This window comes from Vidua chalybeata, chromosome 13 (assembly GCF_026979565.1).
Source record: "Vidua chalybeata isolate OUT-0048 chromosome 13, bVidCha1 merged haplotype, whole genome shotgun sequence".
Lineage (NCBI taxonomy): Eukaryota > Metazoa > Chordata > Aves > Passeriformes > Viduidae > Vidua > Vidua chalybeata.
This window is the reverse complement of record NC_071542.1, coordinates 13,853,182-13,878,023: the sequence shown is the minus strand read 5'-3', so window position 1 is coordinate 13,878,023 and position 24,842 is coordinate 13,853,182. Positions and strand designations below refer to the sequence as shown.

The following is a 24,842-nucleotide window of genomic DNA, read 5'->3' as shown; positions in this document are numbered from 1 at the left end:
AGAAATACAGGTGTGTTCTACCAGGGCTAAAAAAGGCCTAGAAATTTTGTCCAGTTTACAGTAGCTTAGTCCTGCTGGAGATCACTTATTTGATAAAATATCATTTAGAACAGATATATAGATTTTCTTTTGCCACGGGATCCATGAGGCAGTTTGCATTTGCTCATAGGTACTTTTTTTTTTTTAAGTAGTCATTTGTTTAAAAGATACTGCTCAGCAGATTGTGCAGAAACTTGCTCTGGTTTGGAGGGGAAGCTGGTAGCTGATAAAATGATTTTATCCTGCAAGATAATTGAAAGTCAAGCGACATCATTTGGTTTGAATTGCCATCTCTACACAAAAATAATGAAGAATGAATCTAGCATTTCTGATGGTGTTTACTTTAGCCCTCTCTTTTTTTTACATTATATTATACTTCCAGTTCTATTTTTACTGCCTTTCTCATATTTTTCTTTCTAGCCTTGAGGAGGAATAGGCTTGGATCTGTTGTGTGAGTTAGGGAGAAAGGCTGCATAACCATGTCGTGATGGCCCAGAGCATGTGTGCCTGCTGGCTGGCAGTGATGGGAGGAAAGGAGACAACCCTGGAACACAACACAAACAAACAAGCTTGAGTTACTTGGTGACTTCTTCGCAACCTTCAGCTCTCCTACACCAGGTGAATTGGCACCTGAAGTCAACCCTGTGGCCTGTGCTACCAGACAGAGCCATTCCACCAAAGATGAAAGCTGTGAGTGTGCAATAGGCAGCTGGACACCGATTTTGTAATGACCTTTTTAGAGCAGCCCTTCTGTCTCTTCCAGTGAGGGAGAATGAAATAAATGGGATCTGAAAGTGGAGCTCAGGCTGGCTTGGGAAGAGCGACAGAAAGGTCACTTTTCTGATCAAGCCAGTATGTTCAGTGATTGGAAGGACTTCCAGGGGTCAGAGCATTGAAGATTTTTCTGGGTCAGGAACAACCCTGTTAACTTCCACATACACAGAAATTACATGGATTTCTTATCTAATTGATCAGCTCTAGGTAAAGGTGTTGCACAGGCTGGGTACCTGCAACAAGCCACCAAAACTGCTTTTGTGGTTTCACACAATTAGTTCTCACCAAATCCATTGATTTTTGTACCCTGAAGTAAGATTTGTACTGGGGCCTGGTATTAAATGTCAGCTAATGCAAAATTCACTCTTGTGGTTAATTTAACAAGATCTGTCAGCAGACATTGTACATTTATTAAACAACCACAATTATATTTATATTAATGCCAGTCTCTGCCCAGGAGAGATTCAGGCCTGGCACAATAGGATTTGTTTGTAATGCAGAATTGAGATCTCTGAATACAGATAGTGGCAAACTCAGGGTTTTGAGAATGAGGCCATGTTGTGGGCTAACCTTGACTAGCTCTGGGATGTTTGGATGCTGGTTCTGCAGGTGAGGCTGTGGGCTGTGACAGAGGTACATTGTTAGAGCTCATGTCAGACTCTGGGAATATTGTCAGATTTTTAGTTATTCTGGATGCTGCAAAGCTGGTTGAAATCCATTGGTAGAGGTATTGACTGCTTTCAGGTGCACTGTATTTGCATGCTTATTCTCTTTAAAAGGTCAGCAAAGCAAAGCATCCTGACAGTTCTAAAGGTGGCCTGCTGTGCCTGAAGTGTGTTTAGTTTCATGCTGTCTCCACTGTAGGATATGGCATCAAGTAATTTTGGTATGATATTGATCATGTAGCACATTTTTATGTGGGTAAGGTCATTGCTTAGGTTTTGGAAACAGGTGAATGGGATTCTTTCTGAATTTTCCTCTGTATAGTTATGTTATTTCTGGAAAATGGCCTGTGGTTATTGCCCTGTTCTGTTCTGCATTGATGTCCTGGGAATAAAGCAGGAGATTTCTGGGACAGTGGCAGCTCTGCTCAGTTGGTTGCAGGAGGCAAGAACCTCAACTGGATTCAGCAGTGTCTTTCTGCTTTTTATGCTGACACAGTGCCCACCTCCCCTCCTCTGCATACTGATATCCTGCATCTTTACTCTGCTTGTCTGTCACTGCAAACAGGGGAGAACAAACTTGACAGCGGTGGATTGAAGGGCTGTAAATGGTTATTGATTCCCAGACCTCTTGCATTCCTAGAGGTGGGGGTCAGGAAAGGTGTGTGCCTTGGGACAGAGCATGCAGGTTTGTAGGGATTGCAGCATGGTTGAGTGACAGGATGTACATGATTATGATTTTCCCATGGATTTGCTTATTCTGGCTGTGTGCAAACGAGACACTGTGCTTGGAAGAAGGTGTGCACAAGGTTGTGTGTATGTGTGTGAGTGTACATTTATCTCTGCTTATAGGCAGAACACGAAACACAGGTAATTGGTATCAGCATTGCCTGAGTTTAACACACAGATTGAACTTCATCTTGGAGGTCCTCCCCAACCTAAATAATTTTATGATTGTACTACATGAGTGCACGTATCTTGTGTGGATATGTGGAATGCCCATAGATATTCCCTGTGCATCTATAGCAGGAAAGGTGCAACTTAAATGAAGATGAACTCTGTGTCGTTCTGCTGCCAGATGACAATGTCACAGCTGCTAGTGCAGGTAGGGTAGGAAGAAAGCAGAGGTGCATAACCTCAGCATTCCTGTTAAATCTTGCCTGCCATAGCACATATGGGAGTCTGTAGTAGCCTGTGAAAGGGAAAGGAAGCTCAATTCTAAAGGAAGACTGAAAAGATATGCACACAGCAGTGACTGAGTTCAGATTTCATTAGCTTCTGATATCTGTTCACAGGAAAAAAATCACATTTCTTTGGTGACCTTTTAATAAATGCAAAGCTGGGGGAAATTCTGTCTCTCAGTTCCCTTCCATTTGTAACTAATTGGAGTGGAGGTGTGCAGAGCACAGTACTGCAGCAGAGCTCTGAAGGACAGAATGCTCACAACACTGCCATTTGTGCATTTCTTGCTTGCCTGTGGGAGCCCACAGGACAGCAAAAGAGATGAATGCCCTGTAAGGTTGTGTCCCATCCCTTCCTCCACCCAGGATGGGAGCAGAAGGGTGGGGCAGCCTCCTCACACTGAGCACTCCTGTTCAATGACACCTTTATTGACATGAGGGGTGGTGGGAAGCAAACCAGCACAGGCAGTGCCTGTCACAGCTGCTGCTTTGAGGTGTTACCTGCTGCTTGCAGGGCAAGGGAGAACAGCTTATCCCTTGTCATGTTTCCTCCTTACTGCTCGTATGACGTTCATTAAAAGGTGGAAAGGAACTTTCATATCTTCTTAACTCTCCTTACCTTTCTTTAGGGTTTTCTACAGCTTTTCAGGCATGTCTTTCTCAGCACAAATATTTTGGGATTTAAAATTAGGTGGATGGATTTAGTGGCAGAGGAGTACAGGGCAAAGGAAGGCCATTTCAGCTGGAGATGGAGATGAGGAGTCAGAGCCTATTGGAGTGCCCCCAGCCTGCTGATAGAGAGATGCTCAGCATCCCACAGATGTGTAAATGGTGATTGGTTCATGCTCTTGATCTTAATTACAAGGCTAGACCTTGCTATCAGGGAATTGAGATAACAGTTTAGTGAATGTGCTGTTGACTCAGTGCAGTCGACTGGTGGAGCATGAATGGGACCTTTTGTGAGTCCATTGCTAGAAAGAAAAAATCTTATCAGGATTTCTCATATATTTTTTTTGGAAAAATCTTTTGTTACATTCTCTGGGAAAGAAAAAGCTTGGGTAGATTTATGAATTCACGTGAAAAGATTCTTAAAAGAGGGACAGAATCGAAGAGGAATCCTGAAGAGGAATCGAATTATTGTAGTACAGATTTGGCTTATTATCTTCTCATATAGCCCAAGAATGAGAAGCATATGGATCTTCTTGATGTGTTTGGAATACATAAGTACAGTCCAGGTGGCATTTAAGGTCAGGCTGGCTTTGCTGGAGATCCTGACTGGTTGAAATAAGGGAATGTAAAATTCTGAAGAGGGGCTTATTTTATGAAGACTGAATAACAGATATTTCAAGCCCCAAGGTGCTTCATTAAATATCCTCTCTTTCCAGTCAGTTCCACTGATTTCATTTGAGAGTGTACAGCTATGATAAACTGAATTAAATGTGAGCTCTCATAACTCCTCACCCAGAATCGAAACCTTAAAGAGATTCCAAAAAGACAGAATCAGTAATTGAAGGCCTTCTCCTTTAAGACAGCCAGAATGCTCCCAAGACAGCCAGAAATGTTTTACCCATATTTCTGTGTCAATACTACTGAGGCTTGGCATAATCCCAAAATACATCTCACTCAGGTATATGTTCTTGAATTCAAAGGGAAAAGAGAAAAAAATGAAAAAAATAAAAATAAAACCTTAAGAATTTTTTCTTCCATTGCCCATAGCACATTTTTTGTACAAAATTATTTGTTATGTATACAGAACTCAGTCTCTCAATGTAGGGATTGTAGAGAATTTGCTTTCCACTTGAAGGAAAAATCAGTAGTAGGGTACATGGAGAGAATAATTCCACGTGTAACCTGTGTAATGAGGTGACGATTTTTCTGTGAGTGGGTGATTAGTCCCTGTGAATGGCTGAACCCACAGCAAACCTGGAACAAGAACACTTAGGGACTGAATAAAGACTTTGTCTTCACTGGTTGCACGTTATCCTAAGTGGGTTTTGGATGCACAGCAAGGTTAGTGGCACCAGACACAGCACAAGTTTATGATTATGCATGATATAAGCTGCATCATCCATTGCTTGCTGACAAATGTACTGTCTCCACACCCAGACAAAGAAGTGCAAAAGAACAGGTTATATTTTTTCCTAAATCATTTGCCAATCATTTTTGATTTTTATTAGGAGTCTGGATGAGTCTGAGTAATTGTACTGATCAGCGTGGCTTTGTGGGAAAGTGCTTAATTTTTATGTTTCCTTTCAGTGAATTTTATTGTATTGTGCCTGGGAAATAGAAAAACAAGTCTGTGTTACTCCTTTGTATGTATTGGGGGTGACAGGTATTGCTGAGTGTAATTAATTCACTTGTAGAGGACTGAGATCTGCATTATCATGTTTTCCCATTTTAACACTAATTAACAGAAATTATTAGCATGGTGTTAATAAATGAGTGAAGACTGTGTGCAGGATTTACAAGAGAAATAGATATGAATCTCTGTGTGCTTCTATTTAGCTCCTGCCTGTATTTTCCGGACTCACAAGAGGTGAGTGTTTGTACTGGTGGAGTGTTTGTGTGCAGGCAATATTTGTGAGTGCAAAATCTTCTTTTCTGAAGACTGTGACTGAATGTGGGCACATATATGAGTGAACTAATTCAAAACACTTTGTCACACCTCCAAGTATGCAAATGTGCACTGGTGTGTCTGTACATGGTGAACAAGTTATTTTAATCATGTAGTTATGAATGGGTGTGTTTGTTATGGTACCTGTGTCCCAGAAATGTGTCCTTGAACATTGGTGACTGTCAGTCTGAGACAGAGCTTTCCATATGTGCCCTTTTCTCTCATTCATCCTCACAGATGTGTCCTCTATTAGTAGCAGTTAATAAAGCTTTTTGGTTTTCTGTTGTTTTGGGGTTTGATGTTGGGGTTTTTTCCCAGTGAAATTGTGCATAAAGAGCTTGGCAGAAAGTGGTATTTTCTTGAAAACCATGTCTAGTGCTTTTTCCCCCACTGTCAGCCAATTACTTCCTTTAGTGTCTGAACATAAGACTTGCCAATAAAAGTCCCAAAATAGCTTCTCTCACTATTACTAATGTTTGCCAACAATAACTAGGGAAGAGGGAAGGAAATCTATTTTTGTAGCTGGGTTCTAACATGAGGTAACCCTGCAGGCTTTAATGAAAATTAATTCAGCACCTAAAGTTAAAGGCTTACTTGTACTGGAAATTTTTTTTTACTAAATTCAAATATGACAGTTAAGAGGTGACAGATATTGGCTCCTTATGGACAAGAAGGTGCCAGACAAGTGAGTGCAGTGTAATGCAGTGAAGTTTGGCTGTGGTTTGGGATGTTGTAACCTCTAAATGGAGGAGCATGGAACAAAGCTGAGTATGTGCCAGTCTAGGCTCTCTCCACACCAGAGATGATCTTGTCTGAGCTTTCTGCAGCATCAGGATTGAATGTGAAGGACTGTAGAGCTGAAGTGGAAGGGACAGGCAGGTTCAGCTCAGCTAGGGATGGACAGGCATGTTAAGGGAACAATTTTTCTTGTCCAAGCTACAGCTTCTGCACTATTGCTCATCTGGAAAGGAGAGAATTTGGAGCCTGTACTGAGAAGAGTTAAGTGCAATGCTAGCAGTGGGAGAAATTGAGCTAATTCCACATGTGTCTCCTTGCCAGCCAAGCCTGCAGCTGAGCAGGCCTGTGAAGGATAGGCAGGTTTGACCCAGAGCACAGGTCACTAAGCAGGTCTGTGGTGGTGAAGCAGAACCGGGTCAAGCCAGGAGCACAAACAAGTGAAACAGGATCAGGTCCAATGGTGGTGACTGGGGTCAGCCTAGGAATCACTGGTGGATCTGCAGTGACAAGGAGGGTCCCAAGTGAAGCCAGGAACTCTGTCTGCAGATGGGAGTCTGGACTGATGCAGCCTGTGGGCAAGATTGATGGGCTGATGTGTGTGCTGCTTTTGCTTGGGAGGCAAAACAAATTCAGGCTCCCAGCCACTGCAATAGCATCTATTCTGACAGCAGCAGGCACCTTCCAATGTTGCATCCATCCTTGAGCATCACCACTCTCTCCTCAACTCATGTAGCTTTTTGGTCCCCTGATTGCCTCTGAAAAACGATGATAGCTTATTGTCTTCTTGAGCTGTGACAGATCCCACTCCTGTGCATCCCTGCTGTGTGGGACAGCACCAGCTTTATCCTACCTTGTGTCCTGCCACCCAGCAGCACTTCTGGACTCTGGAGATGCTTTGTCAGAGTGGCAGGTGCTCAGGGGATGGGCAGTTCATCTGCCTGAGGGATGGACTTGGTCTCAGTGGAAAGGGGAGAAGCAGGATGTGACTGAAGACCTGCCTGCTGTCCTGGTCTCAGTAGTATCTGTCATTTTGTCCAAGTTCCATGTATTGCTGTCTTTTTACTACAGAATATAAATGATACAAGTTCTTTTTACGCCAGACTCTTTACTGTGGTTTTGTGGTGGAGGGTTTTTTGAAACCTAATCTTTATTTCTTGTTAGCCTCTGATTTTTTTTAATAAAGTATGGCAGAATTCCAGATTAATACCTTCAAAGAGCTTTGTTCCTATCCACGAGGGGTGAAGTGTGAGAGGTAAAGAGAATTGTGGGCTCTCTCCCTAGCTCTGCGAATGCTCTTGACAAGGTGCCTTTGACTAGGTTACTGCTCCTCTGATTCAGCATCCCTGCTTGAAGCCCACAGTGCTGCTCTCCTCCATCCCAGAGGGTATCCTGAGATTAATTGAGGGATGTATCTAAATGGCTTTAGCATGCAGGCTGGAAGTCACCAGGGACAAAGCTGTTACTAGGGCAGGAATAAAGGTCAGACCCTTGCTGACATCGTTGTCTCAATTAATTAATACACTAATCTCTATAACTCCTCTTCAGCAAATATAATTTGGCCTCAACCCTTATTTTGTTCATTTTTCTCTGACTTAGCTTTGAGAGAACTAATGAAGAGACCTTGATGGAAAAATCCTGCTTTTCACCATATGCCTGCCCCTTGACCAGCCCTATAACTTGTTCCCTCCTTGTTGCCTTTTGCTCCTGTTTGAGGGTTTTGCAGAAAAGTCCCCTGGCCAGTTAAATGGCTCTTCACTGCATAGCAAAAGAGGCTTATCCCTCAGTTCAGGTTTTGAGGAGTGATAGCTCATTGCTTCAATTACTAGCAAAACAGTGTGTGGAATTGATTGAAAGGGGAGAGTTAGTATTTGATTCTATTTTCCTGTGGATATTTCCTATGGGAAAGTGCAAGACTAATTCTGGAAAACATTAGAAGGAAATGTTTGTTCCCCAGCTGAAGGGCTGAGTCGCCATCCGTGAGTGCAAGAAGGATGTGTCAGTAGTTTGGATTCTGTGACCACATAGCCCTGAGGCTCAGCATTTTGGGACAGCTGTTTTTAAACAGAGAGTCTGTCCAGGATCTATTAGGGATCGCTACCAGCATCAGAAGATGCAGCAGGGCTTGCAGAGGAGCAGAAGGCAGAGTGAGTGAATGTGTGTGGTGAAGCGCAGTGAACTGAGCCATCCTTGGATGGGCAAGGAGGAATATTCCCTCCAGTGCTACCCACTGGGAAATCAAAGGAATGAAGAAAATCTCTCCTTGTCTTCTGTTCAGCTCTTAGTTCTGGTTTGTTGTACTTTCCACTCCTTCGTGATTACATCCATGTCTCAGTCAGGTATTGTTTTCTGCTTGACTTGGGAACATTCCCTAAAGCTGTTCTGAGTGCACAATAGTTGTGTTCTCTTTCTTAGGCCAGTTTTAGACTGAAATTTGGCAGATTACACAAGTGTGGAATGTTTACTGTCCTGTCTTACATCATCATTTATCCTGTATCATTTATTTTTCCTTTAACAGATTCTTAGCACTGTCAGTCTAATATGCATCAGGGTTTGAAATGTATTACCATAATGCAGTAATGCATTATGCACTGTGGGTAATCCCATGCAAATTGTTCTGTGGAAAGTCGTTCTAAATTATGTTCTTGAGAAAAAAAGGGCAGAAAAACAAAGGCTTTTTTTTTTATTTCCCCTTTCCTTAACTATGGATTTCTGTTCTGTGGATTTCTGAGCAGCTGCCAGAGGCACAAGTTTAAGCGAGTTGTTTAGTTTTAAAACATTGATAGCTTGTCAAAGGAAAAACCTGAGTGAATGTTGGAATAGCACAGTAAAGAGGAACGTCTTGATGCTTTTTTTGTCTCCATTGTCTCCATCTCCTTATCTGTAGGAATATCAGTTTTTGTGAACTTAAAGGGCTTCACATGCCTCTTGGAAGAGGCAGTTCTGATCATATGTAGTGTTGTTTTTAAATCTTTGTCTTCTTTGTTCTCTATTACCAAGGTCATTTTCTTGGGAAAATTTCCTTAGCTCCTCTGAAGGTCCATACACTTTCCAAACTGAAGCAGTAATCCTCCTTTTGGACAGAACACTTGATTGTAGTAGAAATGATTGCAATGTCACAAACAGAGGATTATCATTTTCAGTAGAAATCATAAAAGGGCTCCTAAGAAAAAGGCAGCATGTTCTTATGCAAATTTTCTCAGGTAGTACATCTGCAAGACGAAAAATCCTGAGAGGCTGTAATCTGGAGTCAGCCTCTCTGCTGATAACTGTTTGTCTGCTTTGCTCTGAATGGTCAGTAGATTTTCAAAGACTCAGAAACTTGTAGTTTGTTTGTACAAGTCCGGTGTGCTTCTCACCTGATTCTCTCTCTATGTGAAACATTTGTCAGCTACCCTCCATTAGCTTATTTCTGGTCTGCATCTCTGAAAAAGTCAATGTGGACATGTTCATGGCAGAACAAGGGGCAACATGTGCTTTTGTGGGGTCACATCAGTTACCCCATTTGAGAGAGCTGCCTGTCCTCACTATAGCTCTGTGTCTCTGAACTTGTCTCCCTTTCTTCAGTCTGTTCCTCACAGTCTTCAAAGACTTTCTTTGTCTCTGTCTCTCCTAAAACATAGAGTGTGCAGGTATTAAACTGATGCTGTGCTGGTAGAATTATAGAAGGGAAAAATACTGACAGGTGGTTTGCAAAAGTTTGCATCCAGCTGCCAGTTCTGACTGATTTTCTCCTTGGTAAATAAGTCCAGATGTATAAAATCATCTGCATGCTCCAGGTCAGCTCCTCATGGACAAGCACCACAAGTCCTTATCTCCTATAATAAAGTAGAAACTTTGTTTTGGTCCTCATTTTTTGATTTCCTTTTAGTAATATTTTTTTCCAGTGAAATTTAAGGTATAAATATCCAGCATATGTATCTTAATGGCTCTCAGTTTAGTTTGTGTCACTGGACAAGTGGGCTCTGATGAAATGAACCTCTGGGCTCTGCAAACCCTTGTTAGTGGTTAATGGCAGTTGGTTTGCCTGAAAGGACCTTCTTGATCTCTGATTTCTGACTGCGGATATCACATCCCTGGGACTCATTGCAGGATGTCCTTCCTAACCCAGCCTCTGAATGAAATGATTAGTAGCTTGCCCTTGGACTGTCTGGTGAAATCTACCTCTGACCCAGCTTTTTCATGTATTCTGTAACTTTCTGTGGTGTTACTGTATTACATGTTCATTTTGTGAACCTATATTAAGTCAGAGCAGACATCAAAGAGGGTCCTGCAGTATTTTTGCCTGAATTACCCTCAGTGTTATCAGCCATTCTCCAGGTGACTCGTATAAAGTATTCAAAAGAAAGAAAGAAAAAAAAGGGTCATGTTTTCCCCGTTATTGTCCATTTCTCTGTTAAATGTGACAAGCAGCAAGAAGGGTCCTGTGTCAGAATGATTACACTGACACCTGTAAGAGAACAGCCAGCGAGCTCCTTGCTTGTACTTCCATCCTCCCTCTTCAAAGGGAGCAGGCACCAGGCTGGGGGAAGCCCTCTCCTCTGCAGTGTCTCTTTCCTCTGATCTGATCTGGGCAGAAATGCTTTTTGTGCTTTCCCATGTGCCTTTGGCTTGGAAAATCAATGCCTCCTTTGTTGTTTTAGAAGTGCTAATACAATAAATTGCAGAATCATAGTTGCTTCCTGTCACTGATGTTGAGGTTGTAGGGAGGGATAGGTGGGAAGGCTGGCTTTGATGGTGTTTGCTGAAGATGACCAAAGAGAATTTATGATATGGAAAAAAGAAATTAGCCTGGGGGAGCCATTTATAATTTAGGAAAAAAGTCTCAGGTAGCTCTTGACATGTATCAGAATAAGGGGATGGATATACAAGGCATGAAAGGCTACAGTAATGAAAACTGAAATGGGAGAGGAAGATGCAGGGCTGTGGATTGGTCTATGTCCTTACCTCTCACCTGTGAGGTCTGCATGAAGGCCTGTTTAAAGTAAGTTTTTAAGGAGACCAACAGACAGAGGACCTCAGGATAATCTCTTCTGGACACGTGCATGGAAGCTGCCGTGTGCCATCTGATGTGCCCAGAAAAGCCACCCCCAGGTGGAAGCTCTGCTCTGAGGCCATTGGCAGGAGGATATGAGGGATTTTGTGGAGAGCAGACTTAGACCTGGAAGAAAGAAGTGCTTCCATGTGTGATTTGGAAAACAGTAAGGGACTCCAAGGACTGGAACAATGAGAGTTTGTGTAGGCTGAGATTCAGGTGCGTTCTGGAGCCACAGTTCCCGGGCAGAGCTTGTAGGCAGCCAGGATGGGAACAGAGCAGGATGCTGTGGGACCATGCTGGCTGCTTGGTACACAAATCAGTGCTTGCACATTGTCTGCTCCGTTATTTGATATATGATTAAGGTTGTAACTCACAGAATTCTGTGAAGCCAAGGTTTTTTCCTGTAGGAGTTGTAAGGAAATTAATAAATTGAACTACTAAAAATAAATTTTTAAAACTGGGCAGCAGAGTCAGCATTTGACTGTCTAAACCATATTCAACAGGGCAAATAATCATAATTATGATTCCTTATGTTTAAAAACTTACTTGTTGTCATGGGAGAGCCACCAATAATACAACCACAGGACCTGGACTAACACAGAGATAAGGAAACCCGATGATTGAGAGTATTAATAGAACGGATAGGGCCTTGATAATATGATTTTTACTTTTTTAAAGAAGTACAGGAGCTAGAGGACAAATGAAAAATTAGTATATAAAGTTTCATTCATGGCTTTCAAGGGTGAGCCTAATGAATTGAGGCTAATTTTCATGCAGAATGGTATCAGTGGGCATCCCAGATGAGTCATGGCTGATGAAAGGAGAGGTTCACACAAAAAAAGAAAAAAAAAATCAAGAAAGCTTGGGAGTTGTGGAGTGAGAAATAAAAGGTTATGTGTCTAGTCAAAACCTAGTTAAAAAGCTGGGAAAAGTGAGTAGGATAAGGCAACTCTGGGATGGAAAGAAATGTAAGGTGAATCCATTTACCATTCTCTGAATTGGTGCTGGCCAGTATTTATAATTTGAATTACTGGAAGGCAAGGAGATAGTAAGATAATAAGATCTGCTGCTAGCAGCTGATGCAAATTATACTGTGGGAAGAAGGGCTGAAAGATTGTGGGTACTAGAATGGAAGATGAAACATAGGCAGTGGCAGAGTGCAGCATGTTTGAAGGAATAGTTTAAAGCATTCAGACACATGGCTGGGCACTGAATTAGCTCTAACCATTCAGGAAAACATAAGTAGCTATTACAAAGACAGCGTGATAAAGATGTCCGTGCCATGTGCAGCAGCAGCAATAAAGAAAAAAAAGTGAGTAAGATGCCTGTGTGCGTGAAGAAACAGGGAGCCTTGGAAGATGTTCTAATATCTCTGTAGACAAGAGTGGTAACACCTCCTGTGGAGTACTGTGTGTGTTATGGGTCATTTCTTTGTAAGAGACAAAGCAGTGATACACATGGGCTGGAGGGAACAGATGAAAGTGTTTAGTGGCCTGGAAGGCAGCTTCAGTACGGGGAAAGCATTGGGGATCCTGGAGCTGCTGAATTACAAAGGGAAGGAATAAAGCTCAGCAGTGCAGAGAGCGCAGCAGCGAGCGGCAGAAACAGCGAGCGCGGGCTGGGGGGGGCTCTGCTCTGCTGGGGATGCTGGGAGGCAGAACAGCAGGGAGCAGAACCCACCTCACAGGGCTCTCCTCTGCCTGACGTTGCTGCCAGGCCAAGACACAGTTTCACAGTGGTTTGTAAGACACCACGATGATCTAGTGTGGCAGCAGAGGGATGGAGATAATGTGGGGTGTCACGCTGGAGTAGCTGGGCTGTTGTCTGAGTCGTGCTATGAAGGCTTTCACTAAATCTGTTCTAGTGCCCCTGTCCCCGTGTTGCTGCAAAAGTGAAAGGTTCCATGGTCCTGGTGTCTCGTTTTGGATGGGGAATTAAAGCACACTACCCTTGCTGTGTCATTTTGATCAATAAATATTTTCATCTGGGAAAGAATAGAATGCACTATAGAAAACCATGCAGAAAAGCAACAAAGTGTTGCGTAATATAAGAAAAATGTCCATCCCCATTCCATGAAATTAAGATGCAACAATTGACTCTGTATAACACATAATTAACCTGGGGATCCCCACTGTGAATGACATTATGAAGACAAATACCTTACTGAGATTTTTTAAAGTGGGTTTGACACTTTGAGTAGCATCTACATTTACATTAGCCAGGATAAGTATCATAAATCATTTTTTCCAAGGCATGTGATAATCACCAGCCAGGATTAGAAAATTATTTTACACCCATGGTGAACTATGGCCAAACTGGGTAAATTCATAGCTGATGAAAAGGCTTGGGTGGGCCAAGAGTCTGCTTGCTTTTCTGTATATCAGAATTATTTATAGAGGCAAACTTTTAAATGGAATAAGAGGGGAAGAAAAGTCATCCAGGGATTAGGCTGCCAATTTAGGACTTGAAAAATTTCAGCTTCTTGCTTTCCCAAACTGCTTTTAAAAGCTAATTCATTTGACACAGATTCTGAGACATAGCCCCACCTCACACTTAATCTCCAGATACCTCAGGCTATAACCTGTCTGTGACTTGTTCCATGCTCCACAGAGCTCAGATAGCAGGGAAAGGAACATATGTGAGACGAGGTTATGGTGAGACTACTGATGAATTTTCAAGGCACCATCAGATACCAGTTAGCCTGTTGGAAATACTGGGAGCATGGGGAAGAAAGGTGCTTTCTAGAACAAAGCACTTGATAGCCTCCAATAACTGATAATTGCTTTATTTCCTTGCATTGCCTCAGAATTCCTATGTGACTTGAACAGTCCCTAGTTCTGTTTCTTGTCAGAAACAGAAGTGTCCTGGAACAGCATTTATTTTTCTTTAGAAATTAGCATGCTGGGGTGTTTGGCTTTTTTTTTTTTTTTTTTTTTTTTTTTTTTTTTTTTTTTTTTAATTATTATTATTTAAAATAATGGCATCACCTATGGCATTGGTTAAGTCTACAGTCAAAATATTGCTCTCATCTTCATTGGATGGTACCAGCAGGCTTCTCCCCAAAACTGTCTGCAGTCCTCAGATAGGAACTGGAGGTGCTCCTGATCCTGTTACTGTGAAACTGCAGATTCCACTAAACTGTGCAGTTCTGGCCTGGCCTTCACTCGGCCTCTTCAGTTCTGTTTGAAAAGACTTTGTAGGACAAGGAGAAAGATTGTTCAGTGTCTGCAGAGAGGGATAAACTTAGTCCAGGTTAATCCAGGGCCTAAAATAGGTCCCTAGCATGTCACAAGGAAATGAATGAGACAGAAAACCAATGTACTACTCAATTTTATTGGAAAGCAAGAACTCTGCAAAGAACAGCATCTTTCTACATGGTTTGTCTGCATAGGTGGAAAATATCCTCATTTGTCATTCTCTTTTTGTTCCTGACATGACCACCCATCTCAATTATAGCCCACATAAAAAACAAAAAACAAAACAAACCAGAAAAACAAACAAACTAAATACCACACAAACAAACAAAAACAACAAAAAAATTATTGTGATATTCCTGGTCCAACTATTACCTCTGTGTATATACAGTCTTTGAGGAGATGGGAAGTTAAATCCACCCCATCTCCATCCTGTGTAGTTTGCAAATTGTTGGCATAAAACATTAGTAGCAGTGTTGTAGCAGAGTTGTAGCAAGAAAAAAGAGAGCTCAGGTGCAACACTAATAAAGTTTGGCTCCTCCAACACATGATGAACTTGACATATACTGAGTCATTCATGGGAGATGATTAAGGAAGGGACAAAGGATGCTGAAGAAGGAGAAGAAATTTGGCAGGGAAAAGAGGGTGGAGGGAAACAGCTGTGGAAATATTGCAAGGGAAAGGTGCAAATGTGTGAAAATGGAAATGTCAAACAAATAGCTAATTAGTGGAAAGAAGGAAAATAACTTTCCCCACAATAGAACTGGGGAATTCATAACCTAAATAGCTGTTTTTTTCTAGAGAAATAGGCAACAAGTTCTGTTTGTTAAATCCCCAGTTCTTCTATGAGCAGTTTGTCCAGGACTCTTTCTCCAGTAGATTGGAAGGAGAAGGTGTTTCATCTTCCCTTTCAGTCTGTTCCTTGAACAGTGTTGCCTGTGACATACATACCTTTTAATAGTAAAAGAGCCCATTTGAATGATTAAAACAATAATTACTGCTGTGCTGTCGAAGTTTGCTCAGCCAAAACACCAGCTGAGCTCAGCAGACTTTTTGTGTGGAGATTCAAAGCAAGTCAGGCCTTTTCTCCTCACCATGTGGGCAGAGCACCAGATGAAATGAGGACAGATGTGCAGAGCAAGGCATGTTTCCCCAAGGGTGCCAAGGTGGTCAAGGTTGCCATTAGCTTTCTTCTTATTATTGTTCCTCTGTATCAGCATCCATTGACCTCAACAACCCTTTCTTCTTTCTCATCCTTTTATCTCTCCCACCCTTTTATCTGCTGTTTCTAGCTCCAGTCCCTCTCATCCCTCTAGAAATTCCTGCTAGCCTGGTTTTAGTTTTTCCTTGCATCTTCAGCCTTTTCCGCTTGCTTAATCCTCTTGAAATGTTTTGGCCCAAATTCCCATCCCCTCCACTTCATCTGTTTTGCATGCCATTCCTGCTGCTGAGGGATCTCTGGGGCATGAGAAAACCTGGGTTATTCCCTGCTGTCCTAGTTGTTCAAATAGGCAGGTCCCCAGCAGGTGTCTGTGTGTTTTCATTCACAGGGGTTGAAAGTACAGTATCCTTCAGGGCTGGCTCAAGCTAAAATTAAGGCTGCAGACACCAGGCACCAAATGTTTCATTCAGCTCCCTAAGTTTGTCCTCTAAGAGCTTCCAAATGGTTTTGATTAGTATTCTGAGGGAGAGCTCACTGATGGAATTAGTAAGAAACCAGACTGTCAATTTATTTATACCCGGCCTTAGGGCATAGCCATTGTGCATGTGTAAAGCTGTTGAGATGCACGGAATATCCTGTAAGTGAGTGTGTGTATGTGTTGACTGGAAGTGGGTTTGCAGGGAAAAGCTGTTGCCCCAAGGACTGAACAGTGACCTAAAGCAGAAGAGGCCACTGATTTGGCTGTGCTGAATGTCGAAAATCCCTTTTAGGAAAAAATTGATCCCTCTGAAATTTTCTCTCTGCTTGTATTTATTAGTATCTCCCAGCTCTAATTTTACTGTAATTCTCATTACCCTTGTGGAGAAATCTCTAATTTAAGTCCTGGAGTCTTTCCACCCTCTTCAACAATATTTGTGATACAAAACTATCATTGTCTTTGTCTCCTGGAGTATTTAAAGCACATGAGTAATAAATAATCAGGTTTTTCCATTACATTGTCATTTAGCCTGGGAAGTATTTTGAGGGCAAGCTGAGAGATATTGGAAATATTTAGTTGTGGGTATTTATTTGATGCATCAGTGCTGAGCATGAATGAACTGGTTTTCCAATACAGTTTGATCCATTTTGTTTAGGAAAATTTGTATTGACGGTGTTGAGGCCAAATGATAAGTCTTTTATTCTTGTTCTCCTGTTTTGTATTACAGTGGAAAATAAATATACCTCGAGCTTGGGCTGTTATTAGGCATCACCTCTTCCCATTCTGTCTGTTGCAGTATGAAAATGTGAAAAAGGTTTAAGAAAATATTTTCAGCTCCATTACTCTCTATAATAGCCAGGAAACAATTAACCTGTTATCCCTTAACATGATGTCTGCAGAAGATTATTGCATGACAGAGCCCAAGGGACCAATTTGTATAGTGCAGAGGAATGTGGTGCATCAAGCTGAAGCTGGTCCAGACTGGTACTTTGATGTAATAGAGAGCAAAACCTGTGTGGAGCTTTGAGCAGATCATTAAAGAAGGGTGGCTTAGTTATCATGTTTCTGAGGCTGGGCTAATTAGGACTGATGAGTTTATCTGCAGCTTTCTGGTGCAGAGGTGCTGCTTCCTCCTTCAGAATTCACCTGGATCTTTTTGGGATGGGAGGCTTTGCACCATGCTCCACTGGTCACACAGACGTGACCAGAGGAGGGGACAGAGCTGTAAAGCTTCATGCCAGAGAAGGAGATGGGGTCACTGAGAATCCAGGCTGGCAGGACACTGCAGGGGAGGTGCTGGCAGGCAGGGCAGCTTCCTCCTGTACAGCTGTGACAAACAGACCATGTATTGTCACTTGGTAACACCCAGACGGCTTCCCTGCCATGGAGCTGTGCTTCCTACCAGCTTCTCAACCAAACCAGACTTCATAATTTCTACCTTCCTACCTTTCTTCTTTCTTTTGTTTCTTTTAGGATATGTTCATAACTCTGAGTTGTAAGCACAATCTTAAAATATTTGCAGCTGGCTGTGCCACATGGCTACAGGGGAAATGCCTGGAGGTCAGGCTTCCCTTTCAGTAATGCAGGTGGGACTGATTATTAACCACTACACCAGGTCCTGGCATTGCTGCAGATGCCATCAATAACATTAGTGCAACATGTCAGCTCTGTCCCCAGCTTCAGTTTAATGGTAGTCGTGCTCTTCAGCTCCTCCCTCTGCTGAGAGCTGAGAAGGGAGAAAAGAGAGAGAAAATTGCCTGAGTTAAAGTAAATAGAGGTCCATGTTTGAAGTGAATAAATTATGCTAACAGGTAATCCTCTGGCTGAATTTCTAGTTGTTACTCCTGAGCTGTCTAATATCAAAGCAACATGGGTACATCATACAGCAGCTGACTTCAGTGCATGAGCAGTTACTGTCTTAGGCTTCTGAGGTGTGTTATAGTGTTAATATTATTATTATTATTGTTTTGCTCATAGTTTCTTAAGGCCTCTCCATATCCTGAGTAAAGCTCTAGGGAGTCATAAAGCCACAGGCTGAATTTCATCTCAGGCACTGTTTGCATCTCCTTGATCGCTGTTTAGTGTGTTGCCTTAATCTTGGAAGCAAGACCCTGAGATGCACCCCAGGGAAAGCCTCGAGATGTTCTTTGTATTTTTTGCCCCTGAGAAAATAACTGTCTTGCTGTCGAAATGACATCTTTTTTCTTTGAAATGTCACCACTTCTTCCTGCTGGTTGTAACTCTGCTACACTATAATAGCCTAAGTCTTTTAAAGTAAAATAATAAAACATTTAGCAATCTATTTAGAGCTGCTAAGCATTCTTATTGTTTTGTGTTAATGACCCTCAGTTCCTGTAAACCTCTCCCTCCATGTTTGTTTTTCTTATAAATTATTGCTAAACTTTTTTTGTAGTCATATCTTGCTTGGCAAAGCTTGCAGGAGAGGTAAATAAGAGGAGAGTAGAAATTATATTGGATATTTAACCACTGTGATAAACATGCTTAAGAGACTGTTCAGAGGGCAAAAGGCAGTTCTCCTGGGGCCCTAGACTGCCTAGCACTGAGGCTGTTCCCTCAGATTGAGTGTGCTCTTCTGAGCAGGTCCTTCCTTGTCCAGCCACTCAGGATATCTTTGAGTTCTGGATTATGTTCATCATAACTATGGATTCATGCTTTGCTCATAGGGCTCAGAAAAAGGAACTGAATTACAATATCTTGTCCATAGGGAAATGTACTTGTGATCAGAAAGGGTGGTTTTTAGGCCAGATAACATTTGCATATGCTGGATCTCCTAGAAAGAAAGTTATGGTGGTGCTGTGCAAATAGTTTCTGTCCTCTAACAAAAATGCACTGAGGAGAGCTGCAGACATTTATGTGTGAAATTCCTTCTTTCTTCCATCCACCTGTGTGTTTTTGGCTGAGAAATAATCTTCCAGCTATACAGAGGTGCTCAGACCCCAGGGTCCCAAAGCATTTTACAAAAATAACTTTATACAGGAAAAGAACAGAGCTCTGTCCCCTGTCATGGATTACTGAACACATTATATTTTATAATATAAATTATAATGTGTTCAGTACTCATGAGATGCTCACTAACAAATATCTAGTGGAGAGTGATGTGCAGCTCACGCCATGCTTAGGGCCAGGGCTTATTCTGGACTCCTGAGAGTTGCTAAGGAAACAGCCTGGGAATGGAGCTGGAAGTCTCTCAGAAGCTTGGCTGCAGAGATGTTTTTTGCTGCAAAACCAGGCAGGGCTGTTATTGGCAGAGGCAGCAGCTGGTCCAGCCCCTGACGGGTGATGCAGTCTCTAAGTGCCAAAGATGAGGGACTCTGCAGTTTTAGTTTCTTTCTGGTATATCTGAGCTTAGTTTGTCTCCTGCCCTCCTCTCACCAGATGCATGAAACTGCCATCAATTACACTGACTTCCTCTGATGCAGGCCCTTGGTGTAAAACCAAACACAGACTATTCACAACCAGCAAGGATCCACAGCTTGGAGAATTCCTCTCTTGAAAGATGAAGTTGATAATGCAAGCCCTGTTTGTGCTACCAGCTTTTAACAGACTGAGAAATTCCATAGAGGTGTTTGTTATTTTGCAATTACTTTGTAATTGATTTTCTTAAAAAACAATTCATAACTTGTTAAAGATCTCTTCCTCTCTTTTCTCCCCTTGTCCCGTTCCCTTTTCCATCTTTGCCACTGCCTAATGTTTATAATCACAGGACTGATTTTATTCCCCATTACTTAGGTAGACAGGTCCTCTACAGAGAAAAAGAAAAACTGGATGATTTGTAAAAGTGGATTTACAGTCAGATTCTCCTGGGGTTCAAGTCTAATTCTTACAACGACTTCTGAAAATTTATTTTGCCTCTGTTTCCCCTGCTGTAAAACAGAGGCTATTTTAGGATGGCTTCTGTAGACCATGTGCTGTTAATTAATTTACAAATGATTCTGCAGGGGAAACTTCCATGTGTAGGAATCATGAAACCTTGTGTTTCTCTTCATCAGGGTCTGCAGCTGGGAACGCAGGAGCTGGAGGAGATGGGAAGCAAGTTTTGCCTTGGTTTGCTGATTCTGCACCTCAAATCCCTGCCCTGCAGCAAGGAGCTGATGGCTCAGGCAGCACTCCTGCTGGATCTGGAGGAAGAGATCACAGACCGGGCACAAAGGTCAGGGACTGTCATATCCAGAGGGCTCTGCTGTGGGAATGGAGTTGGTGGGGCATGTTTTGGGTTTAAATCTGCAGAAATGGACTCTCCTCTCCTTATGGCTGAGATTTGTATCTTGGAAGCTGCAGTGTATGGAGAGTAATTGGAATTGAGATGTAATTGACTCCAGAAGAAACTACTGAAACAGTGGGTCCATGCCCTGCAGCCATCCATGTAAGAAAAAAAGGTGAAAGAGAAGTACCTGTTCTCTGTTTTCCAATGATTTTCCATTTTCCTATCAAAACTGCTTACTGGAACATGGGGATGGTACTGCCCCAGAAAAATTCATCAGCAGGAAGCATTTTCCTGCTCACTGTCACATGGGATTCTGTCCAGCTCGGATCCTCCATGGACAGGATCTCTTATAAGAAAGGCATTATCTAAGTGCTGCACTGTAGGGAACCGGTATTGCAGATTATAAAAGGATACTGATAGCATGATTTAGAAATCGTGGGCCTCGTACTGCAGGTATATTCCTATAAATTCTTTTCCTCACTGCATGGAGTCCTTTAGTCATTTATAACATAGATTTTTGACTTTGATGGACAGAAAGAAGTTTTGATCCCGCTGGCTATTTAGGACATGTTTTTCCAAGTTGCAAAATTAATTTACTTGCTTCCTCTGTTCCGTGGGGGGTATTTAAGTGAGTTTGCCTCATTATAAATACAAGAGGAATTTGACCTGGAAAAGTGTCTGAGTATGAGACTATTCAGCTTGAATTTCTGATGAAGCAGAAATACATAATTTCTCTAGGCCATCATCGCTTGTTAGTGCTTTGTGCATCACATATGTTCTCAAGAATGTTTTTCCAAGACACATGGAGAAAGAAGACTCAGTGATGTGACATGATTTGAAGCTCCCTGATGGCTTTGTCATCAAAGAGCTCTCTCAGCTTCATCAATGAACATCAAGTTTTTCAGTTGCAGAAATACCCCTGCAATTTATAGCAGACTTCCAGTCTCTCCCCTGCAGGAACATTTACCCAACATTAGCACCACCTGTTCCTCATGCCAAAACCCATTCTTGCAAGCTTGTTCACAGTTTTAAATGTTTATGAGGGATAGTTTAAAAAGAGGGATAAGATGTAGAGACATTCCTTTGGATTAGCTGTGCTCACTTGTAGTGTGAACTTACAAATGAAGCAATAAGGTGGATGATAAACACCATCCATGTTGTGGACAGCCATCCAAAAAATCATTGCTATGTCATTAGAGAGAGCTGGTGGAGCCTGGCTAGGTGGATGGTTTTGGAATATAAATCAAACTTTTGAACTTGAGCTAGAAGAGCTTTTGCATAAAAATAATGTATGGGAAGAAAAACATCAAACCCTGACTTCTCTCAAACATTGACAAAAAGCCATCTGGTCACAGTAACTCAGTGAGCATTTTCTCTGATCTTTGTAGCCTTCTGTTACTTTTTCCTTTAGCTGACTTTATATTAATGGGAATTCATTCTATTTATCCTATTATCTATTTACTGTGTGGTAATTGATTGGTACAGAAAGAAGATCTCTAGTGACAAATATTTTTAAAGAAGTTAACAAAAAATAAAAGCTCTCTTCCTTTTTAAAACTCCCATGTGTCCTCAGTAGCTGAAAGCAAAGTCTTCTACCTCCTCAAGTTTGCCCAGTAGTAGTGAGCACCTCCGTGGCATCCAGGAATGAATGTCATTGCTAAAAGGCAATTAATAGGTAGCTGATAATTTTTACTTCACTGGGTGTAATTGCAAGTTTGTGAAATTTTACTAGTTTGAATGTAATTTGTTATCATTTGCAGACCAGGTAAGCAGCTGAATTGATAATCTCATGCAGAGGTGTCACATTGCGGGAGCTGGTTACAAAAGGCTGTGTGAAGGGAGATGCAGGGACCAAAGTGTTTGCTAGCATATTCTCTTTAAGATAATAATTCATGGAAAATGATTGTGCAGCATATTGATTCTGATTCAGAAAATTAATACCTTCCTCCCATGTTTCTCTGAGCCTAGCCAAGAGAATTCCATATGGTTTTAGTGGGAATATTGGAGCCAATGGAAGAATGCAGAATAATACAGAGGGCTCAGTGATACAGATAGGAGGGCAACTATTTCTACATCCCTCTCTCTACTCAGAGGTTTTGAAAAAAAATAATAAATTATTCTTTATCAAAACATTTATCTGGAGGAAGCTGAAGGGTAACATTCAGTCTAATATTAATCTGTAAATATTAAGTCTAATTAGTTCTGCAAGGTAGCACCAAAACCTTGCAGCTGGTATATCATGACATCAATGGAAATTATACTCTGCTGCTTCCTAGGATAGACCCTCCTCTGTGGGTTTGAGTGAAATGTTTGTAGTTTAAAATTAGCTCTCTTTTCCTGTGTGCTTACCAGAGAAATGCACAGTATCCTTGCATGCTTTCTATACTTTGCCTCAGAAAGTCTGAGTAGGTGTGAATAAAAATACCCACATTTCCGTGTACCTTTGCCAAAGAAAAATCAGATTCGGGGATCCTCCAGGTGTAACACAGGAAAAGTTCTGGGTGGTCGCTTGGTGAATTTTTTTTTCTTAAATGCTTTAAATAGTGAACAGCAGTGTCTTTTGAACAAGCTATCCCTGTTCCAGAAGTCTGCAGTATCCTGGTCACAGGAAATTATATGCATGACAGATATTTAAGTGGGAGGCAATAGCTTTTACTGTAGCTAACATTTTCTGGCAAAGGAAAATGTGTCCCAAAGACTGTCCTGCTGATGAGTCTAGAAAGAGATACAAATATGGGTGAGACTTTCCATAGCAGTATTCACCAATATCAAAAGAAAATGTTTGTATTCAGCCTGGATGAAAACATGAGCTTCTCCTAGTTGTTATGGTTTTGTTTTGTGGAAATCAAGCTGAAATTAAGCTGTTAGCTGTGTGATGTATTGCACAGTGCTGATGCTAAATACATCTATCTCAATCTAATGTGTTTTCTGTGTACGGGTTTCTGAGTGCCCATCTCTGTAATACTCTGGGTGACAGGTCAAGCTGTGGAACAAGAAGTTAATCCAGCACTGGATAAAGCTGACTCCCAGATGAAATGTCTCATTGCAAAGGTACAGAGATCAAAAGCTGTGGAGCCAGAGATCTCTTCTGTTGTGAAATCCCTGCAGTTCATGTCCTGCATTTGTCTCTCTTTGCCCTGGTGTCTGCTGTGCGTGGCATTGACTTGGCATCTCAGCATCTCCCTCCGACAGCAAACATTTTCACCTGTCAAGGTTCATAACTGTTTGTGTCCTTTGATTTTCCTCTTCAGGCTCTCTGTGCTCTGGGTGTGCTGCAGCCTGATTCTCTCACCACTGCTGTGAGAGGGATAAAGGAGCAGGCTGGACCCTGCTTCCCTGGAATAAACTATTTGGTGTGCACTTTATAGAGCTCTGTCAGAGCCAGTGGTCACTAAATTGGAGGCAGGTAATAGCTGTCAGGGAAGTGCCTGCTCTGATGGAGGCACCCTGTGAGAATGGGAATTTCTTACACCAGATCAAGTCCATTGTGCTCAGTGTGCTGTCTCTAATGAGCCAAAGAAAGGTGGAAGAAGCCTTTAGCAGGCCTAACTAAACATGGTTTGGTGCACAGACAAGAATTTCTTCCTGTTTCCACTTCACAGCTCATCTTTCCCCTAAATTGTCACCTGCAAAAGGAATCATTGACAAGCATGACTGGGGCAACACTTGGAATAATTTCACAGCAGAGGCAGTGCTACCTCTGAGAATAACCAAGAGGGGCTGAGCTTCCACCAGTGGGGCTGTGTGGCTAATGGGACAGTAGAGTATTTCCCCTAAACACATGATGTCCCAGGCTACCATGAATTTGGCCTAACAGCTCTGTGTCGCAGTTTTCAACATGTGGTAGCTGTCTCAGGAACATGCCAAAAATGGAGAAAGTACAAGATGCAGCACAGAAAATGCATTAGAGCTACAATGTGTGATGTGAGGAAGAAAGGTTAAATTGCTCCAGGCATTAGTTGGTCTTTTAATTATCAACCTGTGCTTCTGGGACACACATTGACTCTCATTCAGGCACCCTCATGTTACACAAGACCTCTGTAGGGACTTAGTTGTGGCTTTTCTTTTCACTATAATATTTCCACCAGCACTGAATAGGTTTGATCTTATGGATCATTCTGACAAGATCAAAGGCCAAATATGTGAGAATTTTCTGGGCTTTGCAACCACTTTCAACAAACAAAGCCATGTGTCAGGTGCTCATACAAGCAATTTATTCTGCTCTTGAAACTTGGCCTCATAAGATGGTATTGCCATGCCCTAGGAAGAATTACTGATGTTTCCAGCATCCCACCATGCCTTACAATCAATTCTGGCATTCAGAACCTTTCTGTGTGGAAAGTGAAATGCAGCTTGTACTTTGGACATCGTGGTTTTTTATAATAGTTTCCATGCCTCATTTCCTATAAAAGTAATTAAGTCACTGCTATCCAGGTAGCTTCACATTTGTCATGACCACAAGGAGGATGGGAAGTGACTGCTCACATAAAGCAGGTTGGAGAGAGACAAAGAGGGATCCCCTCCCTCTCCAGTATCCTCCTCTTTTTCCTTGAGGTTTAAACTAATGGCACATTCCTTAATTTTCTTTTTTTTTTCCCTGCCCTCCAGGTTGTGCTAGGAAATGTTTTGCATACACTGCAGCAATTGCAGCCATTTGTGCATGAGATATCTCCAGTGCTGAAACAGACTTTTGTGAAGTTCATTTTCTGCTGACTCAGACATTATTTATCTCCTGTGTTT

General features: G+C 41.9%; 1 protein-coding gene across 1 annotated transcript in view; it reads left to right on the top strand.

Annotated features, from left to right (window-relative positions):
* AGBL1 (AGBL carboxypeptidase 1) overlaps positions 1–24,842 on the top strand; it is a 247,124-nt gene that overhangs the window by 142,153 nt on the left and 80,129 nt on the right. The window contains exon 22 of the mRNA XM_053954983.1: positions 19,888–20,048. Coding sequence (XP_053810958.1) covers positions 19,888–20,048 — 161 coding nt within the window. The remainder of the gene's footprint in view (positions 1–19,887; positions 20,049–24,842) is intronic.